Source organism: Oncorhynchus masou, chromosome 15, assembly GCF_036934945.1.
Source record: "Oncorhynchus masou masou isolate Uvic2021 chromosome 15, UVic_Omas_1.1, whole genome shotgun sequence".
Classification (NCBI taxonomy): Eukaryota; Metazoa; Chordata; class Actinopteri; order Salmoniformes; family Salmonidae; genus Oncorhynchus; species Oncorhynchus masou.
The window spans coordinates 54,216,741-54,240,190 of NC_088226.1; the positions used below are offsets into that span (position 1 = coordinate 54,216,741).

The 23,450-nt window shown below is 43.4% G+C and overlaps 1 protein-coding gene across 3 annotated transcripts in view; it reads right to left on the minus strand.

Annotated features, from left to right (window-relative positions):
* Positions 1–5,439: 5,439 nt before the first annotated feature.
* The window catches only part of LOC135556461 (long-chain-fatty-acid--CoA ligase ACSBG2-like), a 54,347-nt gene continuing 36,336 nt past the window's right edge, over positions 5,440–23,450 (minus strand). For 2 of the 3 annotated variants that reach the window (XM_064989688.1, XM_064989687.1), the window contains exons 4-15: positions 22,988–23,256; positions 21,706–21,794; positions 15,646–15,766; positions 15,458–15,538; positions 13,868–14,017; positions 11,922–12,098; positions 11,180–11,361; positions 10,638–10,880; positions 10,207–10,424; positions 9,923–10,062; positions 8,435–8,681; positions 5,440–7,666 (exon numbers count right to left, since the gene is read on the minus strand). In XM_064989688.1, coding sequence (XP_064845760.1) covers positions 7,548–7,666; positions 8,435–8,681; positions 9,923–10,062; positions 10,207–10,424; positions 10,638–10,880; positions 11,180–11,361; positions 11,922–12,098; positions 13,868–14,017; positions 15,458–15,538; positions 15,646–15,766; positions 21,706–21,794; positions 22,988–23,256 — 2,036 coding nt within the window. In that variant the 3' untranslated portion in view covers positions 5,440–7,547. The remainder of the gene's footprint in view (positions 7,667–8,434; positions 8,682–9,922; positions 10,063–10,206; positions 10,425–10,637; positions 10,881–11,179; positions 11,362–11,921; positions 12,099–13,867; positions 14,018–15,457; positions 15,539–15,645; positions 15,767–21,705; positions 21,795–22,987; positions 23,257–23,450) is intronic. The other variant, XM_064989689.1, reaches the window with a different exon arrangement.

A 23,450-nucleotide genomic window follows, 5' to 3' on the forward strand; every position in this document is an offset into this window, starting at 1 on the left:
GTCATCAGCAAACGTAATGATGGTGTTGGAGTCGTGTTTGGCCATGCAGTCGTGGGTGAACAGGGAGTACAAGAGGGGACTAAGCATGCACCCCTGAGGGGCCCCAGTGTTGAGGATTAGCGTGGCAGATGTGTTGTTGCCTACCCTTTCCACCTGGTGGTGGCCCTTCAGGAAGTCCAGGATCCAGTTGCAGAGGGAGGTGTTTAGTCCCAGGATCCTTAGCTTAGTGATGAGCTTTGTGGGTACTATGGTGTTGAAAGCTAAACTGTTGTCAATGAACAGCATTCTCACATAGGTGTTCCTTTTGTCCAGGTGGGAAAAGGCAGTGTGGAGTGCGATTTAGATGGCATCAACTGTGGATCTGTTGTGGCGGTATGTGAATTGGAGTGGGTCTAGGGTTTCCGGAATGATGGTGTTGATGTGAGCCATGACCAGCCTTCGTGAGTGCTACTGGGTGGTAGTCATTTATGCAGGTTATATTAATTTTCTTTGGCACAGGGACTATGGTGGTCTGCTTGAAACATATAGTTATTACAGACTCGGTCAGGGAGAGGTTGAAAATGTCAGAGAAGACACTTGCCAGTTGGTCTGTGCATGCTCTGGGTACACGTCCTGGTAATCCGTCTGGCCCTGTGGCCTGTTTTAAAGGTCCTGCACTCATCGGCTACAGAGTGCGTGATCACACAGTCGCCCGGAACAGCTGGTGCTCTCATGCATGCTTCCGTGTTTCTTGTCTGGAAGCGAGCCTAACAGGCATTTAGCCCAACTGGTAGGCTCGCGTCACTGGGCAGCTCACAGCTGGGTTTCCCTTTGTAGTCCGTAATAGTATGCAAGCCCTGCCACATCCTACAAACATCACAGTCGGTGTAGTAGGATTCAATCTTAGTCCTGTTTTGACGCTTTGCCTGTTTGATGGTTCATCTGAGGGCATAGCAGGATTTTTTTTACAAGTGTTCCGATTAGTGTCCCGCTCCTTGAAAACAACAGCACTAGCCTTTTGCTCTGTGCGAATGTTGCCTGTAACCCATGGCTTCTGGTTGGGGTATGTACATATGGTCACTGTGGGGACGATGTCGTCGATGCACTTACTGATGAAGCCGGTGACTGAGGTGGTATACTCCTCAATGCCATTGGATGAATCCCAGAACATTTTCCAGTCTGTGCTAGCAAAACAGTCTTTTAGCGTAGCATCCACGTCATCTGACCACTTTTGTATTGAGCTTGTCACTGGTACTTCCAGCTTTAGTTTTTGCTTGTTAACAGGAATCAGGAGGATAGAATTGTGGTCAGATTTGCCAAATGGAGGGTGAGGTAGTGCTTGGTATGCATCTCTGTGTGTGTGAGTAGTGAAGTTGGTCTAGAGTTTATTTTCTTTCTCTGGTTGCACATGCTGGTAGAAATGAGGTAAAACGGATTTAAGTTTGCCTGCATCAAAGTCCCCGGCCACTAGGTGCGCCGCTTCTGGATTAGCATTTTTTTGCTTATGGCTTTATACAGTTTATTGAGTGCGGAATTAGTGCCAGCATCGGTTTGTGGCGCTAAATAGACAGCTATGAAAAATATAGATGAAAACTCTCTTGGTAAATAGTGTGGTCTACAGTTTATCATGAGATACTCTACCTCAGGCGAGCAATACCTTGATATTAGACATCGCACACCAGCTGTTGTTGACAAATAGACACACACCACCACCCCTCGTCTTACCGGGCGTAGCAGTTCTGTCCTGCAGATGCACGGAAAACCCAGCCAACGGTATATTATTCATGTCGTCATTCAGCCCCGTCTCGGTGAAACATAAGAAATTACAGTTTTTAATGTCCCATTGGTAGGATAGTCTCGAACGGAGCTCATCCAGTTTATTCTCCAGTGATTGCACATTGGCCAATAGAACGAATGGTAGAAGCGCGTTACCCACTCGCTGACAAATTCTCACAAGGCACCCCGATCTCCGCCCTCTGTCTTCATGCGAATGATGGGGATTTGGGCCTGGTCTCGGAGAAACAGTTTATCCTTCACATCAGACTCATTAAATAAAAAATCTTCGTCCAGTTTGAGGTGAGTAATCGCTGTTCTGATATCCAGAAGCTCTTTTTGGTCATAAGAGATGGTAGCAGCAACATTATGTACAAACAATGAAAAAATAAAAACACACACACAAAATAGCACATTTAGTTAGGAGCCCGTAAAACGGCAGCCATCCCCTCCTGCGCCATTCTCTCTGACTGAAGGAATGTCCACCAGAGCTGGTGCCAGAGAATTGAATGTTAATTTCTCTACTATAAGCCGCCTCCAACGTCATATTTGAGAATTTGGCAGTATGTCCAACCGATCATACAACTGCAAACCACATGTAACCACGCCAGCCCAGGACGTGCACATTCGGCTTCTTCAACTGTGGGATCGTCTGAGCCACCTGGACAGTTGATGAAACTGGGGTTTGCACAAACAAAGAATTTCTGCACAAACTGTCAGAAATGGTCTCAGGGTAGCTCATCGTCCTCACCAGTGTCTTGCAGTTCGGCGTCGTAACTGAATTCAGTGGGGAAATGATCACCTTCGATGGCCACTGACATGCTTGAGAAATGTGCTATTTACGGATGAATCCTGGTTTCAACTGTACCGGGCAGATGGCAGACGTGAAAACGTATGGTTTGGTCTGTGCTCTGCTCTATAATTATTTAATTTGCCTACATGTCTATTTTTAATAATACCAGCTGTTACTAGTGATCCTCAGCAACAACCATATGACTGTGATGACATTTACAGAGGAAGCAAATGAAGGTTAACGAAACCAATGGAATGATAATGTAGGCTATACCAACTGAAGGGAACTAACAGTAAATTGGCAGTTGAATATGTGTTGTTATTAGGCCTACTGAAGTTTGATACTGATAGTGGCTAATATTTAACATGAAAGAAATAGGAAACAAACAGATAAAGTTGGGGTAGCCTATAATTAATACATTCAAGAGTGCTCATCCTTGCAAGTTAAAAGGGTGTACAATTTAATTTCTGCAAAATGGCAAAGCATTTCATAAACTCAACTGTGTGAAAGTTTGCTTCAGTTTACTGTCATATGACAGGTTTTACATTTGTCTCCAGCGATTTATAAGGTAAAATATATTTAATTTAATCTGTTTTTGCGCCCCCTTGGCTCATGTGCTGGAAGAGATCTTCATAGGCTATACTCAGCCTGGTCTCGGGGTAGTAAGTTGGTGGTCTGTTGATATCCCTCTAGTGGTGTGGAGGCTGTGCTTTGGCAAAGTGGGTGGGGTTATATCCTGCACGGTTGGCCCTGTCTGGGGGTATTGTCAGACGGTGCCACAGTGGCCCCCGACCCACCCCTGTCTCCAGTATCTATGCTGCAATAGTCTGTGCCGGGGGGGCTAGCGTCAGTCTGTTATATCTGGTGTAATTCTCTTGTCTTATCTGGTGTCCTGTGTCAATTTTAAGTATGCTCCTTCTAATTCTGTCTCTCCTGTCTCGGAGGACCTGAGCTCTAGGATCATGCCTCAGGACTACCTGGCCCGAAGACTCCTGGCTGTCCCCAGTCCACCTGGCTAGGGAACCCTGACCTGTTCACCGGACGTGCTACCTTGTCCCAGACCTGTTGTTTTTGACTCTCTCTCTCTACCACATCTGCTGTCTCGACTTCTATATGCTTGACTATGAAAAGCCAACGGACATTTACTCCTGAAGTACTGACCTATTGCACCCTCTACAACCACGGATTATTATTTAACCCTGCTGGTCATTATGAACGTTTGAACATCTTGAAAACAATCTGGCCTTAAATGGCCATGTTCTCTTATCTCCATGCGGCACAGCCAGAAGAGAACTGGCCACCACCTAGAGCCTGGTTCCTCTCTAGGTTTCTCCCTAGGTTCTTGCCTTTCTAGGGAGTGTTTCCCTAGCCACCATGTTTCTACATCTGCATTGCTTGCTGTTTGGGGTTTTAGGCTGGGTTTCTGTATAGCACTTTGTGCTGTATAGCACTGCTGATGTAAAAATGGCTTTATAAATACATTTCATTTATATTTACAATTCCCTTATCCAAACGGATTACTTATTTACCTAGCCTTTATCAATAGTGCTTATCAAGCACATGGAGAATGGTGTTATTTCTATCAGAAAGAACTTAAATAGATGCCTTTTCCACTTGGATCTGCTAGACCTTATTCATGGTTTCCTTGCATGTAAAGGTGGTGGAATTTTTAGGGACACTTTTCATTTATTCAAACCCAAAATGAATAGCATGCTATTATCATGCTTAAATTCAAGGTCAGAATACGCATAGAGAGAAAAGTGCATTCCATTCCATTTTAAGAGTACTTAACTCGGGTAGGAATCGAGCCCATACTGCCCCAACAAATCTGTGCCTGTTCGGTAATCCGGCCCCGCTTCGACGGGGCTGTAGTGGAGCCGGTCGAAAGCTTCAAGTTCCTTGGTGTCCACATAATGAAGGAATTAACATGGTCCACACACCAACAAAGTAATGAAGGGGCACGACAATGCCGTTTTCTCCCCCCTCCCAGGAGGCTGAAAAGATTTGGCATGGACCCTCAGATCTTCAAGAAGTTCTACAGCTGCACCATTGAAGTCTTTGTGAAGTTTGAGGTGGGGTTTTAAGTGTTTTCCTAAAATGTTTGCTTTGGCCACAAACATTATTAGGCTTGTTCCCTCCCATTGACATGGTCAAATAATTCAAGCATAGACTGGTGATTTTGGGGGGTGGCACAAAAAGAATGGCACTGATCAGCCTATAGGTGGTGCTGTGATAGATAAGCAGTCTCACTTAAACCCTCATCAACCGTCTCCTTTGGCCTAGAGACTAAACTTTGTAGGTGTCTTTCCTCATGCTGAACAAGTTTGCCCCAAGGACCCATAAGGTCCGTTAGAAGTTTTCTACAGTGGTGGAAAATCTATCCTCATGAACCAAAGAATGAAATGAAAGGTCCATGGTATGTCTTTACTTAGTTTGAGAAAAGCTAATGGATGGGTCAAAAGATGGCAGATTTTACATGTCTATTTAATCCACTCCAGTGGCCCATCAACTTGAAATCATGGATATCCCTGAAATGAGCCTTGAGTAATTTGATCTCAAAAAACAAGGAAACTATTAACCATCCTTTGTATATGTAACTAATGCTAAAAATAATCTTCCCATGAACCATATCAGATTCTCTCCGGGTGACTGCTAACCTAAAGAAACATACCATGTTTGCATATAAAGGAAGATAGTTCCTATGTGATAATGCTTGCTTTGTTATCCAACAAACCCCGTTCATTGTTTCTCGCAGCTATATTTTGGATAGTAGTTGATTTTCACTGGGCAGTTACTTTAAGTGGCAACCTGGTATATTTCAATCTCAAAATAACCTGAAAAAAGGCTGTCAAATTTAAGACTTTGCAACAGGAAATGAATGAAACTGCTCAATATTTCAGAATAAATAACCTTTATTTTCCAGCTTGATCACATACATCAAGGTTTCTTTCCTCAGCAGCTGCTAGTTTAAAGATGGCACTGCTCATCAACTCGAGACACACTTTCTTCCCCACCTGATACTAGAAACACTTTCAAAACTCTTAAATGTTGAGGGTCAGGTAAAACCGGTATTCTGTCTTTAGATGGCAGTCGTGAACTCTCATGATCTTGTATGCATTTGAAGAGATTGCTTGCTCAAGTGTAATAAAGTTGACTGCAATTGCATTGGACTTTGTTGGTGGTATGGAGCTCCAGACCTTCAGTGTGTATGTCAGTACAAGCTTCAACAGAAAGCTATGACATCAGTTGAGAAAATAACAAAATACAGATACATCACCTTCATTTCCTCCACGTTTGAAAATAATATTTTTCATTCCATATACAACTTCAAACACTACAAGCCAGTCTTCTTGGTAAGCTTATAGTTTATTTCCAGGTCTTCCTGAAACAATATGGGTCACCAGCTGTATGTGTAAGACCGAACATCTCTAAACTGCAAGACCCTTGGCATATTCCCTTTCCACAGAGAATGGAATAGTTTACAAAGGGATCTGTGGATTGCATTAGATTACTTAATTAAAAAAATTCAAGTATTTCAAAAGACAAATGGTGAAAAGTGCTGGAAGCCAGAATCAAATCTGATTTCTTCCTATTCCAATGTACAACGAGTATTATTTGTACTGACAAAGTGGCCCAAATACACCCCCAATAATTAAAACTCAGAATTACACAAGGACCTGAACATGTACAGTAGGTTTCAGAGACATTCCACATAGCATATTCATATACATGAAGTTTAGGGAGATTATGTGCAGTCTAATAAGATCAAACCCCAGTCCATACCGGTCCTGGGTATTATTGGGTGTAGAAGGTTTCAGGATGAACGATAATTTTGATACGCTATCAAATTTCCTCTATGTACCCTTGTATTAGATTAAGGTAACTCGGGAGAGAACATGTAATGAACCAGTTTTCAGAAAGACAAACTCAGTTCAGTGGCGCAAGTATAAAGAATGTCACAGTGCTTGACAAGACTGATGAGCTGAAGACAGTTCTTTTAAAAAACATTCAACTTAATAAAACGGTTTAAATAAAGACCAGAGGAAAGAGGCAATGTAGGCAAAATATATTTACAGTATTTAACAATGGTCACATTTTTACACAGAATCGTTATAAAACATTCCAACAAGACCAGGCAATTCCGCAGATAGTATGACAACGTCATAACACATAGGAAACAAAAATATGGCTTGAATGATATGGTTCCATCGCATTGAAAAAAAGTGATTTGGATGCTCTCTATTGGACAAGGTAGGTGCAGAAGTTCAACATTGAGCCATTTGCTTTAACTAAATCTACAACTTCATTTATTGGCCATCTCTTATTGCAGGACCACGCTACAACAATGATATACTTCCATCAACACTCTGAAACCAGACCAATGCAGACAGAGCAAAACAATAATAAATAGGAAACCGTTTTTGACGAGTGAACAATGGATGTGAAGAAAACTTAAATGACTTAAATGTAAATGTAAAACTTCCATAGTTTTTCAGCTGGATAATTCTTTCACATCCAATGTGTCTTTGGTCCAAGTAAGTATTGACTTTGGCAAATGAAAAATAAATAATTGTGAGTAACGCTTTTTCAAAACGTAGCCCAAATTTCTACTACCATTTCCTATGGAAATGTTGGATACTATGCCATTTAGTCTCAAGTATCAAAGCACATTAACCATGCCTCATCACATACAACTCTACTTCATCTATCATGCATTATTGTTCATCACAAAACAAATAAAGTTGAAATAAGCTCATCAATAACTCATCTTCAAAAATCAAAGACTTACGCCTTCTCATGGATGTTTTTCCTTAGAACACCCACAAATGTGAAGAACCAAAGCAGGAAGCTAACAAAACATTTTCACAGGAGTAAACGGGAACTGCACAGGGAGTGGTGGTCTGTATGGTGTATGTGTGTGTCGTATGTGAGAGAGACTTCTGGCTGCAGGTCTTTTGTTGCAGAGCAATTCATAGAACCCGCAAGGGCCTTTATCCCAGGCCTATTTGGGGGGAAGGGAGTTGTCAGGGGTGCTTGGGGTCACCACCTCTTTGTAGAAATGCTCGACTTGCTCTTTGTACATCTTCATGACCACTGGCCTCTTCAGCTTCATAGTGGGGCCTGAGAGAGAAAAAAAGAGACTGCGTCAGCTATACACAGTGTACAAAACTTAGGAACACCTTCCTTATATTCAGTTGCACCACCCCTTTTTGCCCTCAGAACAGCCTCAAATCGTCACTCTACAAGGTGTTGAACGCATTCCAAAAGGATGGTGGCTCATGTCGACTCCAATGCTTCCCAAAGTTGTATCCAGTTGGCTGGATGTCCTTCGGGTGGTGGACCATCCTTGATACACACAGGGAAACTTGAGCGTGGAAAAACCAAGCAACGTTACACACCCAAACCGGTGCGCCTGGCACCTACTACCATATCCCTTTCAAAAGCACTTAAAAATGTTCTTGCCCATTCACTTTCTGAATGGCACACACACACAATCCATGTCTCAGTTGTCTCAAGGCTCAATCTTTCTTTAACCTGACACCTCCCCTTCATCTGCACTGATTGAAGGGGATTTAACATGTTACATCAATAAGGGATCATAGCCTTCACCTGGTCAGTTTGTCATGAATGAGCAGGTATTCTTAATGTTTTGTACACTGCTGTTATGCTCATTGACACCCACCACTGGATAGGTGGGGAAAACTACATTGATGACATGGTCTGCAATAGACTGAGAAAAGGGCAACAAAAACTATTCTATTGAAATTGGCTATATACATCATGGAAACTAGAGTCCAGCCTACGTAATGACCTGGGAAAAAAACATACTGCAGTTAAGAACATGGCACTAAACCAACATGCACACTGTCTTCCGCAGCCCCCCCTCACCCAGCTCTCCCCCAGTGATGGAGAAGTCCTGGTCGAGGATGATCCACTTCTGGATGCGCTGGGCGTTGGAGGTGGCGTTCTCGTTCACGCGGTTGATGCCCTCCTGGATAGCAGCATGGATGACCCGGTCACGTCCGCCGGCAATCTCTGAGACTCGCGTGGCATTGCTGCCCAGCTTCCGGCACAGCTCTACGGCCTCGGGCGTCAACTCATCCTCAGGAGCACCAGTGTCTCCATTCACCTGGCACTGAGGGGTAAAGAGACATGTAGTTTTAATCAGTGAAGGAGATAAAAGAACAACATATGCATTTTTCTTAGAAGGCTGTCTTGTGCATGGATGATTTTTTATGTTTCATTAATCAATGCCATTAACCCTAGTCTAAGCCGGGTGAGGGGGCTAACATATGGAATTGTTTTAAGATGGATCATTAAGCTATTTGATTTAGAATTTTAATACCCCTTAAGGTATCAAAAAATATAAAATTATTGGATGAAACATTCAATCTGGCATTGCTATTAGCCAATAGAAACACCTTGATTAACAGATTCCCTACATGGAACAGATGGTCCCCCCCAAAACAAATCGAAAGGAAGTTTGTTCTGAATTGTCTGTCCTATCGTGTTTGTGAGAGTCTTCGGCTTTCAAAGGAGTGGTCATAATAGTTAGTAGGCCAAACCGAGAAGACGCTAGACGTTTTTGTGAGAAGACCGATTTTCGGGATGTCTCCTGGTCTGACAAACAATGCTTTAGCTCTGTCACCTTCCACCACAGATGCGGAAGGGAGATATCGGAGGATTGAGACACAGCCCATGCAAAAAACATCTCTAGCTTAAACTGACCGATTTTTATATTATGTTAATTGACTTCCGTGGGGGTACGACCATTGTAGGCCAAGGGTTAACTGACAATGATACTGTTAACATAAAATGACAAAGGCTAGGTTCCAGTTTAACGTTTACTAAACCGTATTTCCACAATACATGGTTGTCATTGCACTCAGGCCAGGTCCATCACCAGTGAGACTACCATGCAGGCATACGAATAACAAGTGATAGCACAGTAATAACAGAAATATATGGATACTTAAAACACGAACTTAACAGACAGCATAAAGAATGGCAGTGTACAAAATGTCCACCAGAAGTAGCCTTAACATAAGAGGAATTGTGATTTCAGCTAAAATATTAGAATCCACTATGACAGTCTTGCCAGATCCTATGATTACATGATAAGGAGTTTACATAGCACTGTGCAATCTCAGAGGCTGCATCTGATTACACATGGTATTTCTCAACTATCAGATACTCTTGAAGTGGCTGCAATAGATGGCCATCTAAAGGATGTTACACAATGTAAACTGTATAACAACTTTGTTCTAAATGGAAATGCTTGTCAGAACTTAGAAGATGACCTTTGAGTTAAACGGGGTATGAGTTGGGATGGGGATTTGGTTTTACACCAACAGTGCTGTAGCTAACTGGTCATACCTTAATGGTGAGCAGCATGGCGAGGAACTTCCTCTTGTCTCCAATGAGCATGGCGTTGCTTACCAGCGACACAGCCTCCTTCACAGCATCTTCAATGGGCACTGGAGGGATGTTCTCTCCACCCGCTGTGATGATCAGCTCTGGGAACGCATTGAAACGGAGGTTTTAATTAGGATAATTCTAACTTGTGGAATCTTCCATCAACTAACAGGCTTTCAACTAACTTCAGTTGGTTCCGTTTAAAGCTGGGTTCTAGGTTATAGTGTGTAGAGAAGACTGCGTACCTTTGATGCGTCCGGTGACGAACAGGAAGCCGTTGTCGTCGTGTTTGCCCAGGTCTCCAGAGTGCAGCCAGCCCTCAGCGTCCAGGGCGTCCTCGGTCTTGTCGGCCTGGTTTAGGTAGCCCATGAAGACGTGACGCCCCCAGAAGCAGATCTCCCCATTGCCCTCCTGGTCAGGACTGTGGATCTTAGTCTCACAGCCAGGGATCAACTTCCCAACACTTGGGAGACAAAACACCTTAACCTTGCAGTTCTTAAAATCACATACATGAAGAATATACAGTAAATCGACAGCAAATACACTTGCTAAAAGCCAAGGTATGCATGTGCTTGGACCTGTGAAATTAATTAATTTGTATTGAGTTAGCATGGAAATATGTAATGTCAGGCATTGTGTGTTCAGGGGAGTGTGGAGAGTATCTGCTGTAAGATACCTGGTGAGGCGGAATGCATTGGGCAGAGAGATGGTGTGAGGTCCAGTGCTCTCACTCATTCCGTACAGCTCGTACACTGGGATGTCTAGGCTGAGGAAGAACTCCAGGGTATCCTTGGTGATGGGGGCGGCACCTGTGTAACACTTGGTGCAGCGGTCCAGACCCAGGGCCTTACGGACCTTTCTGAACACCAGCTTCTTGGCTAGGCGGTAGTTGACAGGCATCCTTGCCATAGCTCCATTCCTGAGCAGGCAGGAGGGGAAGCAGGAGTTCAATACAACATCAGAACATCTTTACTATATCTTTATACCTCAGGCTGTAGTTCACTACTGTACATACTGTGCTAGCATTATTATACTGTGCGTGGACATGAGAACTTCTCATCCTGTTCTGTCATGTTTGTGACCGTAGTATTGGCCTTAACAAAATCAAAATAAATCACTAAGAAGTCAGAACCACAGGTGGTGCAACAGGTAAATTAGAACACAGATCCCCTCACCCTATTCAATAGGCTATATTCTGGTTCATACTGGTATACATACTGATTCATCTTGCTGAGGTTAGTCTTCAGCCCCACTCCTTTGGCCCAGACTGCCACCTTCCTGCGCACAGTAGACGACTTGGCCCCGACGGACTTCATCTTCTCCTGCATTTTCTCCCAGACGCGTGGTACGCCCATAAAGGCTGTGGGACGCACCTCTCTCATCGTGTTGACCAGGGAGCCCTGAGAACAGACAGGAAGGGAGGCACACACACTGAAGGGGTTGGTAATCACAAAGCATGTGTGTGAGCAGTGTAATACAGACACTAGCACATTAAGACAGTTCAGCTCCTGAGGACAACTGTTCAAAAGCATTTGCAACGTAGTGCATATAGTAAAGCTGACACTTATTTTAAGAATAACCTTTTCACAGAGAGCAGATAGAAACACTGCGTTAGTGTTTCTACATGTCAACTAATCATCAAACGCTTGACAAGTTGAATCAGGTGTTTTTGTCCAAGGCAACAACAAAAATGTGTGCTTTTGGGGTTACTTGAGGACCAGAGTTGGGAAACACTGCACTAATGAACTGATTAATTGCAAAACAAAAGAGTTGTCTTGTGTGAGTAGGTTTCCCCCTCAGGAAATCAATTCAACTTAAACTGCCTCCCTTAACTGGATTATACACTAGGTTTAATCTAAAATGAAGGGGAGGACAAGTGAGAGTAACAGACTGCAGAACAATCTTCAGTCACATGGAGAATGTGGAAAAGGTCCTCTTCTAAATAAGAATAGACCATCACCTTCAGTGCGTCTGGCTGGGCGAAATAGGTTGCCCCTCCAACCTTCATGGTGACCCAGATGTCCACCATCTGAGCAGCGATGTGGCTGAGAGGCAGGTAGCTGACAACTATCTCCTGAGACTTGGTGGCTTCTGTCAGCTGGACATGGCGGCCTACGGCGAACGCTGTCCATGTCAGCTACAAAGAGAGAGCGAGAGAGAGACATCATTAAAACACCGGTCATTCACAAGCAAACTCAGAGCAAAGGTGGATTTGAATAGATAGGAGGCTACATTTTTACACGTTTACATCACGACACTGATAGTGCATCATTCTCATAGATCTTTACAATGGAACCTAATGTGCAGCCATTTTATTGATCACGTACACATATTTTGAAGATGTTATCGTGGGTATAACTAAATGCTTATATTTCTAGCTCCAACGGTGCTGTAACACCTAACAATACAAAATACATGCAAATCAAAAAAATTCTAAAGCAATTAGAAATATTAGAATAAGCAATGTCAGAGTCTGAAATATAAAAATATATGATGGGGTGTATTGATATTATGGACAGTATATGAATAGAAAATGTGTACAGCAGTAGTTGTATAAGATGAACCATGACTAGCATAAAGTATATACATATTAAGTGGGTAAAACTGTATAAACATTATTAAAGTGACCAGCGGTCAATGACTATTTACATAGGGCAGCAGTCTAAGGTGCAGGTTAGAGTAACCGGGTGGTAGCCAGCGAATAACAGTGACTAAAATTCCGGGCAGGCTCCTGGGCGAAGGCCGGCTAGTGGTGACTAACAGTCTGATGGCCTGGAGAGCGAAGGCATTTTTTAGTTTCTCGGCACCTGTACCGTCTTCTAGATGGTAGCGGGGTGAAGAGGCCGTGGCTAAGGTGGCTGAGGTCCTTGATGATCTTACTGGCTTTCCTGTGACACCGGGTGCTGTAGATGTCCTGGAGGGCAGGCTGTGCGCCCCGGTGATGCATGGCCTGACTGTGCCACCATCTGGAAAGCCCAGCAGTTGCAGTGCGGTGAAACAGCCCGACAGGATGCTCTCAATGGTACATCTGTAGAATATTTTCAGCCTCCTGCGGTTGAAGAGGCACTGTTGCACATTCACCACACTGTATGGGGCCTCCCAAGTGGTGCAGTGGTCTGTGCCACTAGAGATTCTGGGTTCGAGTCCAGGCTCTGTTACAGCTGTCCGTGACCGGGAGACCCATGGGGCAGCGCACAATCGGCCCAGCGTCGTCCGGCAGCGATGTCCTTGTCCCATCGCGCACTAGCGACTCCTGTGGCGGGCCGGGCGAAATGCACGCCGACACCGTCGCAGGAGTTAAGTGGGCATTGTGTCAAGAAGCAGTGCGGCTTGGGTTGGGTTTCGGAGGACGCACGGCTCTCGACCTTCGCCTCTCCCGAGTCCGTACGGGAGTTGCAGCGATGAGACAAGACTAACTACCAATTGGATACCACGAAATTGGAGAGAAAAAGGGGTACAAAAAAAAGGTAAAACTAACACTGTGGACCATTTCAGGTTGTCAGTAATGTGCCGCCGAGGAACTTTAATGTTTTTGCCCTCGCCATTGCGGCCCAGTCGATGCAGATGGGGGGGGGGGGTGTTCCTTCAGCTGTTTCCTGAAGTCTACAATCAGCTCCTTCGTTTTGTTGACGTTATTTTCCTGGCACCACTCCGCCAGGGCCCTCACCACCTCCCTGTAGGCAGTCTCGTATTTGTTGGTAATCAGGCCTACCACTTGTGTTGTTTGCAAACTTGATGGTTGAGTTGGAGACACGCATGGCCACGCAGTCATGGGGGAACAGGGAGTATAGGAGGGGGCTAAGCACGTACCCTTGTGGGGCCCTGTGTTGAGGATCAGCATAGCAGAGGTGCTGTTGCCCACCTTCACCACCTGGCAGTCTAATGTTACTGGTGGGTGTCACTCACATTGTCATGGCTGAGCATCACTCCTTTGGGCTGCCCCGTGGTCCCTGATGTGTAGATCAGTGTGCAGCACTGGTTGGGTTTCTGGGTAGCAATGATGTCATCCAGCTGAGTGTTGGACTCATCACGGCCCAGCTCCATAAACTCCGCCCACTGTGTAGAGAACACAAGATAATCGGTCAACCTCTAATCCTGACTGATTTTTCGACACCGATAATTGGAGGACCAAAAAAGCCGACACTGATTAAATCGGGCGATTTTTAAAAATGTATTTGTAATAATGACAATTACGACAATACTGAATGAACACTTATTTTAACTTAATATAATACATCAATTAAATCAATTTCGTCTCAAGTAAATAATGAAACATGTTCAATTTGGTTTAAATAATGCAAAAACAAAGTGTTGGAGAAGAAAGTAAAAGCGCAATATGTGCCATGTAAGAAAGCTAACATTTAAATTCCTTGTTCAGAACATGAGAACATATGAAAGCCGGTGGTTCCTTTTAATATGAATCTTTCATATTCTCAGGTAAGAAGTTTTAGGTTGTAGTTATTATAGGACTATTTCCCTCTATACCATTTGTATTTCATAAACCTTTGACGATTAGATGTTCTTATAGGCACTTTAGTATTGCCAGTGTAACAGTATAGCTTCCGTCCCTCTCCTCACTCCTCCCTGGGCTCGAACCAGCAACACAACGACAACAGCCACCATCGAAGCAGCGTTACCAATGCAGAGCAAGGGGAACAACTACTGGAAGGCTCAGAGCGAGTGACGTTTGAAACGCTATTAGCGCGCGCTAACTAGCTAGCCATTTCACTTCGGTTACACCAGCCTCATCTCGGGAGTTGATAGGCTTGAAGTCATAAAACAGTGCAATGCTTGACGCACAATGAAGAGCTGCTGGCAAAACGCACGAAAGTGCTGTTTGAATGAATGTTTACGCGTCTGCTTCTGCCTACCACCGCTCAGTCCGATACTTAGATACTTGTATGCAATGCAGGACACGCTAGATAATATCTAGTAATATCATTAAGCATGTGTAGTTAACTAGTGATTATGATTGATTGTTTTTTATAAGATAAGTTTAATGCGAGCTAGCAACTTACCTTGGTTTACTGAATTCACGTAACAGGCAGTCTCCTTGTGGAGTGCAACGAGAGAGAGGCAGGTCATTATTGCATTGGACTAGTTAACTGTAAGGTTGCAAGATTGGATCCCCCGAGATGACAAGATGAAAATCTGTCGTTCTGCCCCTGAACAAGGCAGTTAACCCACTGTTCCTAGGCCGTCATTGAAAATAAGAATGTGTTCTTAACTGACTTGCCTAGTTAAATAAAAGGTATTTAAAAAATAATTTTAAAAAAGGCGCCCAAAAATACAGATTTCCGATTGTTATGAAAACTTGAAATCGACCCTAATTTAAATCGGCCATTCCGATTAATCGGCCGACCTCTAGTCAGAATACAGTGGGGGAGAAACAAACCAGCAGGAACTGTAGTGCGTTATGAACACTTCTAAAGGCACAGAAGACATTGATCCAACTTCTAATGTTCGAATGAAATCGAAATAGTTTGACACACATACCGTGTAGAGGTTTGGTCTCTTCTCTTTAAGTGCATCTTTGTACTGGATAATGGCTTTTATGTGTGGCAGCTTGTCCTGAACCTGAAGGAAAAAGAGAAATAAACTGATTAAGGTTAAAAAAAGGATGAAGGTATCCCTGATGTATTGATGAATCTAAGCAAATCTAAAGCTCTCCATCCTGTGCTTACCTGTAGGATCTTCTGTAGCTGTTTGTGGTTCTCCACCACGATAATGTTGGCCTTGCAGTTCTCTGCTAAGTACTGGCACGCCTCTGGGGAGTTGGTGGTGTAGATACCCACTGCAAACCCACTGGCAACACAAGACAACAGTGAGTCATGTTGATTCATGGTCCATGAAACTCAAGATTCCTTTCCCACAGACAGGTTTGGCAACTCTGCTAAGGTAAGTATGTATTTCATAAAGTTATGCTCATCATGAACGAACAGTCTGTACTAGGTGTGTTACGGTTCACCAAACCTGTGGTTTGGTATATATATATATATTGCATTAAAAAAAAGTAGTAGTAAAATGCCATTCACAATGTACCTTGCATTGTCTGTTGTTTACCGGATTGTTACGACTTTGATGCTACGTTTGTAACTATATGGGAGGTGGGAATTTACTTGTTGTGACGTCGTAAATACCAGTTGGTTGCATTCATGGGATTTGAACTCGTCGAGAAATGCAGAGCGGCTAATATCTAACAAGCAGTGTCAACCATAAACTAAAAGCACAGCCATCATGCTTGTAAACAAATTATAGTGTTTAAAACGTTGCGTTTAACTGCCGGAAAAATCTGTCAGAGGGGCCATTTCCTTAGTCGGTGACAGAGGTCACCATGTGAGAGAAGTGGGTGCTCAAGATGATAGACTAGTTTCCCCAGTTTGAGGGCCGTTCAAGTGGATTTTTCCCAGTCGTATGTCTTAACTTCCCACTTGGTTACAATGGCACCATGACACTGCCTTCTTCAGTGCCAAATGCATACGTGTGACTCAAAAGGCGGTGTGTGTCACACGGGACATATCCAATTCTGAGGTAATGTGATGGGCCATCACTGTTAAGTAAGCGCAACAGGGTGCATTGGACAATTCATTGGAAACTTCTGAATTGGTTTGCTTATATAGAGCAGGTACTACCCATTTGCTGAAATGGGTGCAACAGGGAAGTTCGTAACATGCGTTTCAGTCTTGCGCCGGTATACTGGGTTGATGTTGGCGTAAATGTGTAAACATATGAGGCGTTGGCAGCTACATTATTCTCATTGAGTGCGGCAACATTAATCGCAGCGGTCTAAGGCACTGCATCTCAGTGCAAGAGGTGTCATTACAGTCCCTGGTTCGAATCCAGGCTGTATCAGATCCGACCATGATTGGGAGTCCCATAGGGCGGTGCACAATTGGCCCAGCGTCGTACGGGTTTGGCTGTCATTGTAAATAAGAATTTGTTCTTAACAGACGTGCCAAGTTAAATAAAGGCTAAATAAAAAAATCCACAACTCTGACCATTGTCGTTGTAATCTACCGGGAAGCAAAAATGTTCCTAAACTGGTACATTATTAAACGATACATTATCCTCCAATTCTGGTATATTAAGCCCACCACGCCATCGTACAGAACTACACTGAACAAAAACGCAACAAGTATTGGTCCCATGTTTCATAATCTGAAATAAAAGTGCCTTCTCTAAAATGTTGTGCACAAATTTGTTTAAATCCCTGTTCGTGAGCATTTCTTCTTAGCCAAAATAATCCATCCACCTGACTGGTGTGGCATATCAAGAAGCTGATTAAACAGCATAATCCTTACACAAGTGTACCATGGGCGGGGAAAAATAAAGGCCACGAAAATCTGCAGTTTTGTCAACAAAATGCCACAGATGTCTCAAGTTGAGGGAGCACGCAATTGGCATGCTGACTGTCCACCAGAGCTGTTGCTAGGAAATGTAATGTTAATTTCTCTACCATAATCAGTCTCTGTCATTTTAGAGAATTTGGCAGTACGTCCAACCGGCCTAAACAAACCACTTGTATGGCGTTGTGTGGGCAAGCGGTTTGTCAACGGTGGCGGTGGGGATATGGTATGGGAAGGCATAAGCAACGGGACCATGAACACAATTGCATTTTATCGATGGCAATTTGAATGCACAGCGATACCGTGATGAGATCCTGAGGCCCATCGTGAGTCCCATTTTTTTTTGGTATGTGGCTAACAGATGCATATCTGTATTCCCAGTCATGTGAAATGATCGATTAAGGCCTAATTTATTTTTTTCAATTGACTGATTTCCTTATATGAACTGTAACACAAGTAAAATCTAAGAAATTGTTGCATGTTGCGTTTATATTTTTGTTGTTCAGTACAGTTCCCGGCTGCAGTGAAAAGGCGCCACAGCAAGTATATATTTTGCGCTGTCCGTGCTGAAGCTGCAACATGTCAGCCATTTACTTCAACCCCTACACTTATCATAATCACATAAATAAATTAGTTATAACAAACTACGAACACAGTAACAGCAAAATGCATCTTAGTGCATTCAGGAGGATGTCAAAAAGAAGTGCAAAACAGTCGAATGTTTGCTGGTTTCTCACGAGGGAAAGGGGAAGTCAGATCTGTGGAAGACATTTGACTTAGTTGTGGAAAACTATGGAGGTCAAGAAAAAGGAGCAAGCGTTGCGTGACTATTATGGTGTGCCAAACAGTTGCTGTTTGATTACATTGTTCCAAATGGTCAGAAAAAAGATTGTAAACACTAAATAAACATACTTGAGTGTCTGTTCTAACGAAAGAAAAAGCCTTTATTTACAGCAGACTAAAATCAGTTGCATTCATTTGTGAATTGCGGTTTATTTATTGTTTAGACTAATTATTCAATTTAAAATGAAAATGATTTATATGCTACTGTATCAATCATAGGCCTAAGTTAACGGCATTAAGACTAAATGGGACGCGCTCTTAGGCCTACAGCTCGATGCTGGTTATAAACTCTTCAAAAAAGAAACGTCCTCTCACTGTCAACTGCGTTTACTTTCAGCAAACTTAACATGTGAATAAATATTTGTATGAACATAAGATTCAACAACTGAGACAAACTGAACAAGTTCCACAGACATGTGACTAACATGAACTGAACATGACCCCCCCCACTGAACAAAGGGAGGGGGGGGGGGGGTCAAAATCAAAAGTCAGTCAGTATCTGGTGTGGCCACCAGCTGCATAAAGTAGTGCAGTGCATCTCCTCCTCATGGACTGCACCAGATTTGCCAGTTCTTGCTGTGAGATGTTACCCCACCCTTCCATCAAGGCACCTGCAAGTTCACAGACATTTCTGGGGGAATGGCCCTAGATCCAACAGGTCTGAGCCTGCAGGAACAGTACCAAATGAGGGAGGATGTCTTCCCTGTAACGCACAGGGGTGAGATTGCCTGCAATGACAAGCTCAGTCCGATGATGCTGTGACACCGCCCTAGACCATGATGGACCCTCCATCTCAATCCCTCTCCAGAGTACAGGCCTCGATGTAACGCTCATTCCTTCAACAATAAACGCAAATCCGACCATCACCCCTAGTGAGACAAAACCGCAACTCGTCAAAGAGCACTTTCTGCCAGTCCTGACTGGTCCAGCAACGATGGGTTTGTGCCCATAGACAATGTCTGGTGAGGACCTGTCTTAAAACAAGCCCTCAATCCAGCCTCTCTCAGCCTATTGCGGACAGTCTGAACACTGATGGAGGGATTGTGCGTTCCTGGTGTAACTGGTGCGATAACTGGTGCGATGTTCGGATGTACCGATCCTGTGCAGGTGTTGTTACATGTGGTCTACTACTGCGAGGACAATCAGCCTGCACTTGTCCCGCAGGTGTGATGTTTGGAAGTATGCTTGGGGTCATTGTCCATTTGGAAGACCCATTTGCGACCAAGCTTTAACTTCCTGACTGATGTCTTGAGATGTTGCTTCAATATATCCACATAATTTTCCCGCCTTATGATGCCATCTATTTTGTAAAGTGCACCAGTCCCTCCTGCAGCAAAGCACCCCCACAACATGATGCTGCCACCCCCATGCTTCACGGTTGGAATGGCGTTCAGCTTGCAAGCTTGCAGCTTCGTCCCCATGTGCAGTTCCAAACCGTAGTCTGGCTTTTTTTTTAAATGGAAGTTTTGGAGCAGTAGCTTCTTCCTTGCTGTGCGACCATTCAGGTTATTTTCCATATAGGACTCGTTTTACTGTGGATATAGATACTTTTGTACCCGTTTCCCCCAGCATCTTCACAAGGTCCTTTGCTGCTGTTCTGGGATTGATTTTCACTTTCCGCACCAAAGTGCGTTAATCTCTGAGACAGAACGCGTCTCCTTCCTGAGCGGTATGACGGGTGTGTGGTCCCATGGTGCTTATACTTGCGTACTATTGTTTGTACAGATGAATGTGGTACTTTCAAGAGTTGGGAAATTGCTCCCAATAAGTAACTAGACATGGAGGTCTACATTTTTTTTCTTCTTCTGAGGTCTTGGCTGATTACTTTTGATTTTCCCATGATGTTAAGCAAAGAGGCACTAAGTTTGAAGGTAGGGCTTGAAATACATCCACGGGTACACCTCCAAATGACTGAAATGTCAATTAGCCTGTTAGAAGCTTCTAAAGCCATGACATAATTTCCTGGAATTTTCCAAGCTGTTTAAAGGCACAATCAACTTAGTGTATGTGAACTTCTGACCCACTGGAATTGTGATATATTATTTAACCTGTTGAAACTCTGGGGGCGCTATATCATTTTTGGATAAAAAGACGTGCCCGTTTTAAGCGCAATATTTTGTCACAAAAAGATGCTCGACTATGTATATGATTGGTATCTTTGGAAAGAAAACACTCTGACGTGTCCAGAACTGCAAAGATATTCTCTGTGCGTGCCCTAGAACGTGAGCTACAGGCAAAACCAAGATGAGACGGCATCCAGGAAATGAGCAGGATTTTTGAGGCTCCGTTTTCCATTGTCTCCTTATATGGCTGTGAATGCGAGAGGAGTGAGTCTGCCCTTTCTATCGTTTTCCCCAAGGTGTCTGCAGCATTGTGACGTATTTGTAGGCATATCATTGGAAGATTGACCATAAGAGACCACATTTACCAGGTGTCCGCCCGGTGTCCTGCGCCGAAATTGGTGCGCAAAACTCAGCTGCAAGTATTTTTCCATGGAATTCAGAGAAGAAAGCAGGCTTCCACGAACGATATATCAATGAAGAGATATGTGAAAAAACAACTTGAGGATTGATTCCAAACAACGTTTGCCATGTTTCGGTCGATATTATGGAGTTAATTCGTAAAAGGTTTGACGTTGTAGGTGACTGAATTTTCGGTTCGTTTCGGTAGCCAAATGTGATGTACAAAACGGAGCGATTTCTCCTACACAAAGACGCTTTCAGGAAAAACTGCACATTTGCTATGTAACTGAGAGTCTCTTCATTGAAAACATCCGAAGCTCTTCAAAGGTAAATGATTTTATTTATTTGGTTATCTGGTTTTTGTGAAAATGTTGCGTGCTAAATGCTAAGCTAGCTTAGCATACTCTTACACAAATTAGTGAATTGCTATGGTTCAAAAGCATATTTTGAAAATATGAGATGACTGTGTTGTTAAGAAAAGGCTAAGCTTGAGAGTAGGTGCATTATTTTCATTTTATTTGCGATTTTCAGAAATCGTTAACGTTGCGTTATGCTAATGAGTCTGAGGCTTTAGTCACGATCCCGAAACCGGGATGGGGAGTTTCAAGAGGTTTTATAATTGACTAAACAATTGTTGGAAAAAGTACTTGTGTCATGCACAAAGTAGATGTTCCCAAACTATAGTTTTGGCAAGTCGGTTAGGACAAGAAATTTGTGGAGTGGTTGTAAAAGGAGTTTTAATGACACCAACCTAAGTGTATGTAAACTTCCGACTTCAAATGTATACACACACACACACACACACTACTATTAAGCATTTTAAATATTTCTCTATTTTCTTTTTTGTATCATTGGGAAGGTCCCGTAAGTAAGCATTTCACCGATAGTCCATACCTGTTTACGAAGCATGTGATGAAGAACATTGGATTTGATTTTGATCTCAGGTCTTTGGCTCTGGTCACATAAGTCACTTAGCTACACAAAATAGACTGGGCTACAGTAGATCAGTGAGAAGGGAACATTCTGTACATCACACCCTAACATGACATGGAGTGTGTCAGACGCCCTAGTGAACAGAAGTGTAGAGACTCACCCAGCCATAATGGCAGCAATGTCAGAGATGAACCACTCAGCAGAGTTGAAGCCCAGAATGCCAACCCCATGGTAGCGCTCCAAGCCAAGCTGTGGACACAAACACAGCATGAGAAAAAGACCTACACATAGATCTCAAATTGCCACCTAAAGAGGAACATAACAGATACAATGCCTGTTAATATTAATTTTTCTATGGATAAGAGTTCAGATAAAGGGGAAGGTGAAGCAAAGCCAAATATAGACTACAGAGGGTCTTTTATAACAGGAGTAGTAATAAAATACACCATCGTGATACTTATACAAGAAATGTACAGTTGCTTGCCTACGTGGCAATGCAGAGTAGCACGACTCCCCCCCTCCAAGTAGGAGGCAGTCAGGTTCAGATGTGGGTATGTGTGGCTTCCCCTGAGCCAGTCCTAATCCTCACTCGTGTATAATGTGGAGTTTCACAATAAGTAACATGGCCTGGGACGATAAACCGAAAATTAAATCGACACCGACCATACCGATCACTTATCGCAGGCATTTCGCTGATATCGTTCACCACGATAAGTAGTATATACTAGAGAAATGTGAATTTGGAAATAAAATAGGTGATTGATGTTTGTAGCCATCAATTGTCCCATTAACAAACTAGTAGTAGTTTAAAGGATAATAAAAATATATGGTAGGGCACATAAACATATCGTTCTATTCATCTTTACCTCATTAATTCAGGTAATTTATCGTTATGGATTTTAGTCCATATCGCCCCTCTAGTGTGGCCTGCATCTAGATGTTGCCCCCAGCAGCACACTGCCTCTACCTCCCACATTTAATCTCATCCTACGCATGCTGGTGACAGTGACGCAGTCACCACAAGGTTAAAACACACACTGGTCTGAAGTTAGGATAGTGGACTATGATCAGTGAGAGGGGAAGTTATCAAAAGCCTCCTAAAAGGGCCCACATCCTCCAGTGGTTCTCTTTTGCTTTGGCTTCATATTTAGTTTGAGGATACATTGTTGCCTTGCCAAAATAACTTGTTCTCATACTTTAATTCACTTTAGGAACTGATATTTATAAGCCTTTGTTGTGACTGGAAATCTAGGAGACACTTACGCCAATAAAATGTTTTATAATAATACTTTACAGCCCTTATCGGTGTGGAACCCTCAACTCCTACCATTATCTTACCGTATTCTATTGCAACTTTGTTCTGACATCCACATTTACAGCAGTAAAGTGTCAGTTATGGTCTGATTTCCATAAGTACAGTTGGTCTGTGTGTTTAGTCTCACCTTGAGGAAGCTCTTGGCAGCGGTGCGGCAAGCCTGGTAGTACTCCTGGTAGTTCATGGTCTTCATCTGTTCTCCCTCCTTCCAGCCCAGGGCGGTGTAGCTGCCAAACCTCTCCACTGCAGTTTTAAACATCTGGTCTACAGTGACTGGGGGCTCAGCTGCAAAGCCCAACTCCCCCATCCGCAGATTCACCTCCCCGTCACCCCTGGATGTCCACCGCTCTGGCTCAGCCATCGCCAGGGACAGGGAGTCTGGTCGCTGGGCACTCACTGATGGAGAGAGGTTTAGTTTTTTTAAACCATAGAAAATCAACTGAGAAGGCGAATGAAAGGCGTGTTTGATTTGAGAGCATTGTCTAGACTCACGTTTGATTGCACCTTAGAAAAGAGGGACATTTCCCTTTCCGGACTGTTTAGTTATGTTGATGGGCAATGATTCATCCTTTTTTTTCTGACACTGAGCA